General features: G+C 51.2%; 1 protein-coding gene and 1 long non-coding RNA gene across 2 annotated transcripts; one reads left to right on the plus strand and one right to left on the minus strand.

Moving 5' to 3' along the window:
- Positions 1 to 689: 689 nt before the first annotated feature.
- Positions 690 to 2,345, plus strand: LOC107056262. Its single transcript, XR_005842336.2, has 5 exons — positions 690 to 762; positions 865 to 903; positions 1,491 to 1,526; positions 1,840 to 1,908; positions 2,276 to 2,345. It is a non-coding gene; the product is annotated as an uncharacterized LOC107056262 (long non-coding RNA).
- A 3,185-nt stretch (positions 2,346 to 5,530) lies between these two features.
- Positions 5,531 to 6,085, minus strand: LOC121107970 (olfactory receptor 14J1-like; the record flags this gene model as incomplete). The annotated part of the gene is made up of 1 exon (XM_040654613.1): positions 5,531 to 6,085. A coding segment is annotated over one exon (555 nt), but the record flags the coding sequence as incomplete, so codon positions are not given.
- Positions 6,086 to 6,806: the final 721 nt, after the last annotated feature.

Here is a 6,806-nt window from a genome sequence, read left to right on the forward strand (position 1 = left end):
ACCACCAGACCAGGCTGCCCAGAGCCACATCCAGCCTGGCCTTGACGGCCCCACCTATGGCCTTCCAGGTCCCTGTCACCAACCAGTTCCCATCTGGCTGCAGGTCCCCATTTCCTCATATTTCCATGATGTCCCCATATTGCCATGATATTCTCATGTCCCCATGATGTCCCCATATCCCCATGATGTCCGCGTATCTTCACGTCCCCATGTCCCCGTGTCCCCCTGATTTCCCAATAGCTCCATCATTTCCTCACTGCCCATGTCCCAATTGCCCTCTCACCTCCCAGTGTCCCCACGTGCTATGTCCCCACTTCCCCAAAGGATCAGCCCCACACCTTGCTGCCTCACGGGACTCAAGAGAACTCGGGGATGAGTCCTTGGACATAGCCTTGATATGGGGACAGTGCCATCTCTGGGTGGTCCTAGGAGACAGAAAGGCCAGGCTGTGCTGTGTGCTGGGACTTGGCTTTGGGCTCACTGCCATCAGGATCCCAGCACTCAGTGTTCTTCCCCTGATCCCTGCTCCCTCCTGAGCACCGGGGCCAGGGCAGAGGGTGGCTGTATGCCAGGCTCAGTCCATGCCAGGGGAGCCTGCCAAGGCCAGGGGCATCTGGGGAGCGGGAGAGGCTCTGGGAGGATAAATGCAGCCCATGCCTCCTGCAGCCTCACCCAGCTCCCAGAGCACAGAGGAAGATGAAGGCGGCTGCGCTTAGCCTCGTGATGCTCCTCGCTGCCCTGTGCCACACAGTGGAAGCTCAGGTGAAGCATCCATGGGGGATGTGGGCTGGGGCTGGAGGTGTTTGGCCATGGGGGTCCCTGATGCCAGGCTCTCTCTCACTCCCTCTCTTCCTCACCCCATAGCCACTTGTGCAAGAGCAGCCTGGTGAGGATCTTCTTCAGGTGAGTGCCCGGGCAGCCATGCTGATTGTGCCCAAGGGTGGCCCAGCAGGGAGCTCCGCAGGGATGGGTGGGGTCTGCCCCTGCCTGGGCACATCCAAATCTCTTCCATTTGCACCCTACTCCCCGTCTCTTTGGGTCCCCAAATGGCCACGTTTGGGAGCTCCAAATGCCCTCTCCTTGGGTCCTTGTATCCCATCCTTTTGGAACAAACAAATCTCCTTTCTCCTTTGGAAATCCTTAGATTTCCAAAGCTAAAGAGATGGGAATTGGCAACCCAATTCCCATCTCTTTAGGTCCCCGATCCCCTCTGTTCCATTTTCCCCCATTCTCATCTCTTTGAGATCCCAGTTCCTCTCTATCTGACATCTCCAGTCTCTTGTCAGCCCTATTCCCCCCCCTCTGGGTCCCCCAAGCTCCTGCCCTGTCCCTGTGTCCATCCCCAGCCCTGAGCTCCTCCATGGGCAGAGGCGCACACAGACCTTGGCAGCCATGGGGGTGGGGGCAGACCCAGGGCCAACCAGGGGGCTCGGATGGGGACACCCAGTTCTGCAGTTCCTCATGGCTGCCCTATGGCTCTTCTTCCCTAGGCATTGCCGTCTGATGCTGTTGAATTTCCTCCTCCTGTGAGTTGAGGGGTGACCCTGGGGCAAGGACGGGGCTGGGATGTGTTGCTGTCCTCTCTGTTCCCCTGGGACTTGGGGACACCCCTGGGGCTCCAAGGCATCTGTCGGTCTCCCTCCTACTTCGGGTGGTCAATGGGCAGGGGAAGGAGGCAACAGGGAGTAGTTGGGGCTGAGCAGACTACAGGACCACAGTGTTCTAGTGCCCACAATGGGTCCCTGCACCTTCAGGGTGTCCCTGTGTGTCCCATTGCCCCCAGCATGTCCCACTGTCCCATTACTCTCAGTGTGTCCCTAACACCCCCTTTCTCCCCAGGACAATCTCTTCAGTACAGAGGAGAATCCCCTGCATGTGAGACGTGTGGCCCTGGATCTGCGTGTCTAGGTGAGCAGCACGGGGACACCTGCAACCCCACAAGGGCACCTGGGGCACCCTGGGTGTCTTTGGAGCCCTGAGGACCAGGCATCAGGGGCTGGGAATGGATGGTATGGAGGGGACTGTCCCTGGCCTGTTCCAACAGGGAGGCCTGGGCACTGTCACCTCCAGACCTTCCCTTGCGCTCTATGGGGCTGTGCTGAGGAGGGGATTTGAATGGGGCATGTTCAGGGTGCCCTATGGATGGCCCAGGGTCACCATGCAGCTGGGACAGGGGATGTGGCTGCTGTTCCCAGGGGACCCACGTCCTGCCCTGGGTCTCTTGGCTGCTGCCCATCCTTCTCCTGCCCTAAGTCCCTGGGGACAAACCTTGCAGGGACAAGGCTTCTCCTCACCGCCAATGCCCTTGGACATCTTCTGATGACCAGTGCTGCCCTCTGATGACCAATGACAGCCTCTGATGACCGATGAAGACCCTGATGATCAATGACCCCCTCTGATGATCATTAAATCCCTCGGCAAATCTATACTCTGTGTTTCTGTGTCCTTGTCCTCACGCTCAGCAGGGACTACTCAGGTCTGCCTCTGCCTGGCAGTGGCCACCCCAAAGTGCTGGGAGGGGTCCCCAGCTCCATGCCACACACGCCATGTCCTATGTCTCTGTGGGCTTCCCCACCCTCTCTCGTCATCTGATCCAAAATCCTAAAGGACGGAGCTGCTCACGCTGCTGAGCAGCTCCAATACCCTCCCTCTGCTCTCTCCCTACTTGTCCTTCCAGTTCCGCCCAAGGGACGGAATTTACTGACTTAAGGGGAGAGTAAAAACAGCAGTAAGGTGAGAGTACAGCCTGAGTAGAGTAAGAGTAAACCCGGTGCAAAGCGTGAGTAAAAGCAGGGGGAAAGTAAGGGTAAAGATGGACTAAAGTGTTAGTAAACGCGAGTAAACAGTTTGTAAACCCAGAGTAAATTGTGAATACATCCAGAGTAGAAGGGTGAGTAAATCCTCAGTGAGGACTGAGTAAATCCGAAAGAAAGTAAGAGTAAAACCAGAGTAGAGAGTGAGTGAATCCGGAGTCAAGTGTAAGTAAGCGTGCAGTAAAGTGTGAGTAAAACCCAGAGTAAACTGACGGTACACCCAAAGTAGAGAATGAGTACACCCTGAGTAAGGTCTGATCAAACCCAAAGTAAAGTGTGAGTAAACCAGTAGCAAATTGTGAGTGTACCTGGGGAAGAGTGTGAGTAAAACACAGAGAAAAAACATGGAGAAAAGTGTGAGTAGAACTTGAGTAAACTGTGTGTAAAACCCAGAGAAAAGTGTGAGTAAAACCAGGAGTAAAAACCTGGAGTAAATTGAGAGTATGCATGAAGTACAGATGGAGTACACCCTGAGTAAGGTCGTAATAAACCTGGAGTAGAGAGAGCAAACCCAGAGAAAAATGTTAGCAAACATGGAGTAAAGGGTGAGTAAAACCTGTAGTAAATTCTGAGTACACCCAGAATAGAGAGTGACTAAACCCAGAGTAAAGTGTGATTAAAGCTACAGTAAATAGTAAGCTCTCCTGGAGTAGAGAGTGAGTAAACCCAGAGTGAGGTCTGAATAAACCTGAAGTAATGTGTGAGTCAACTTGGAGTCATGTGTAAGTAAAAGCAGAGTAAATTGTAAGTGAACCCAGAGTATAGAGCGAGAAAATCCTGAAGTAAGGTGTGAGTACACCCGGAGTACAGAGTGTCTGAAACCCAGAGAAAAGTAAGAGTACACCCATAGTAAAGTCTGTGTAAACCTGAAATAAAGTGTTAGTAAACCCAGAGTAAAGTGTTAGTAAACATGGAGAAAAGTGTGAGTTAAAGCCAGAGTAAATTGTGAGTACACCCGAGGTTAGAGTAAGAGTAAATCTGGAGCAAAGTGTGTGCAAATCCAGTGTAAAGTGTTAGAAAAACCAGGATAAATGGAAGAATAAATCCAAAGTAATGTGTGAGTAAAACATGAGTAAAGTGTGAGTAAAACCCAGTGAAAATTGCAAGTACCATACTGAGCAATGTGTGGGCGCACAGGGAGTAAAGTGTATGTAAAATTGGAGTCGGGTGTGAGTGAACCAAGAGTAAACTGAGTAAACCTGGAGTCAAGAGTGAGAAAAAAACCTGAATAAGGTGTGGGAACACACAGAGTAAGAAGTTGGTGCACCCAGAGAAAAATGAGAGTAAACCCAGTGTAAAGTGTGAGGTAACCCAAAATAATCTGTGAGTAAAATCCGAGGGAAAGCTTGGGTAAACCTGTAGTAAAGTGTGAGTAAACTTGAAGTAAAGTGTGAGTAAACCTGGAGGAGAGAGTGAGGAAAAGACTGAGTAATGGGTGAGTAAACCTCGAGTAAAGTGTGAACAAATCCTAAAGTAAGGTGTGAATAAAGTTGGGTTTTTGCAGTGGAAATTTCCAGTCACAAAGAAAGCTGCTGAACAGAGCAAGGTTGAGACAATCCGACCAGGGTAGAATTGGCACAGGCAATACAAGGTAAGGTAGTTATATAGGGCAGGGGAGAGTCCAGTACAGGACAGAACTAGTGGGCAGACTGTTGAAAATATTGTCCTCCTATTGCCATAAAAAATACAGAACACACCTAAAAACAAAGGGTTGGTAACAGACCTTGAATGGAAATGTCAGGTAGCAGCAGCATGAGAAGGTTGTGAGCCTGAGACACTCTACCAATGAGTCCCAGGAGAGGCTTTACCTGCGTCGGACCCAGGGTATGGATTTCACCGACTAGTTGTGCAATTTCTCCCTTGTCAGTAATGGGTGTGTGCCCATTACTGCACTAATGAATAAACTGCTCTTCACAGAGATCTTGGCCTGATTAGAAATTGTTGATCTTGAGCGTGTTTCTCACATAGATGTACAGGTGTGCCATACAGGGCTGTGAGTGAGTTGGCAATAAACAGGTCCATCAAAAACAAGTTTGCAGTCAGAACTTCTTACGGCACACTCAGAATCTTTTGGATGGAGCTAGGCCATCTCATTTTTCACAAGATTCTCCTCCCCCAAGTCTCCAGGCTTCCGTCTGTTGACATGGCAATGCTCTTCCAAGCCTTTGAGACAATTCCAGGCACACCTCAGGCAAAGTGTTTCTCCATGGTCTGCTACATAACACAGGACCTGAGGGCTGACACACCTGCAAGGAGAAAGGAGAACAGCGTGGTGCTGCAAAGAGAGCAGCACTGAAAAGACCCTGTCCTGCTGCTGCCCATGGCCGTGGCTCCAGGGAAGCAGCAGCAGCACAACTGAAAGGCAGCAGAGAGGGAGCGGCCACCGGGCGGTGAGGGGCAGCCCCACAGACAGCAGGGCTGCAGCTCCGTGTGGCAGTTGGGCTCTTGGTTCCTGCACCCCTCCTGTGTGCAGGGCTGCTCTCTGGGATCCAGAGGAGGTGGGAGCTGAGATCAATGGTATTCTGATTATTTCTTTATTGATTCAAAGAGCCGGGTTACTTTTGTCCATTAGGATTGCCAGCCAGAGGACAAAGGTAGAAAATAAATAAGAAATGTGATGAACAGTACTGATTCATTGGAATTAGAATTACCATAGGAACAACAAAAGGGAGCGAGGGCAAAAGAGATGAAATAAAGGCAGTCCGAGCTTTTCCATTTTACTGATGCTGAAGCAATATATGTCCAAACAGTGTACGGAGAGCTTGCTTGATCTCCTGGTTCCTCATGCTGTAGATGATGGGGTTCATGACTGGAGGTACCACCGTGTATAACACTGCCACCACCAGGTCCAGGGATGGGGAGGAAAGTGATGGGGGCTTCAGGTAGGCAAATGTGGCAGTGCAGACAAAGAGGGAGAGCACAGCCAGGTGAGGGAGGCACGTGGAGAAGGCTTTGTGCCGCCCCTGCTCAGAGGGCATCCTCAGCACGGCCCTGAAGATCTGCACATAGGACACTACAATGAAGACAAAACTCCCAAAAAACACAAGGACACTAAGCGCAATAAGCCCAATTTCCTTGAGATAGGACTGTGAGCAGGAGAGCTTAAGGATGTGGGGGATTTCACAGAAGAACTGATCCACAGCATTGCCTTGGCAGAGAGGCAGGGAAAATGTATTGGCAGTGTGCAGCAGGGAATTAAGGACCCCAGTGCCCCAGGCAGCTGCTGCCATGGTGGCACAAGCTCTGCTGCCCAGCAGGGTCCCGTAGTGCAGGGGCTTGCAGATGGCAACGTAGCGGTCATAGGACATGACCGTGAGAAGATAATATTCTGATGAAAACAAAAAGAAAAAGAAAAAGACCTGTGCAGCACATCCTGCATAGGAGATGTGCCTGGTGTGCCAGAGGGCATTGGCCATGGCTTTGGGGAGAGTGGTGGAGATGCAGCCCAGGTCGAGGAGGGCGAGGTTGAGGAGGAAGAAGTACATGGGGGTGTGCAGGCGGTGGTCGCAGGCTACGGCTGTGCTGATGAGGCCGTTGCCCAGGAGGGCAGCCAGGTAGATGCCCAGCAAGAGCCAGAAGTGCAGGAGCTGCAGCTGCCGCGTGTCTGCCAACGCCAGGAGGAGGAACTCGCTGATGGAGCTGCTGTTGGCCATCTGGTACTTCTGGGCACCAGGACCTGTCCAAGGAGTACAAAGGTTCAAGTCAGAGATTTCTGTATGGAAAATGTTCATTTAATCACAATGTTGTGAGCTACATGTCATGATACTGAGTTTGCCGGAAGGGCTTCTGCACTTTTTCTCTCAAGGACACAGTCTTGTCCACGTAGATATAGGGAAATGTGGTGGCTGTGTGGGGAGAAGTTTCTTTAGAAAATGTGTCAGATGAAGTAACTTCTAATAGAGAGGTGCCTGTCAGCATCTTTGTGCTCAAAGCCAGAAATATGTGGGTCACAAAAAGACATTTTAGTGATAGATTTTCTTTACTCCCTCCTCT

Source organism: Gallus gallus, chromosome 33, assembly GCF_016699485.2.
Source record: "Gallus gallus isolate bGalGal1 chromosome 33, bGalGal1.mat.broiler.GRCg7b, whole genome shotgun sequence".
NCBI lineage: Eukaryota > Metazoa > Chordata > Aves > Galliformes > Phasianidae > Gallus > Gallus gallus.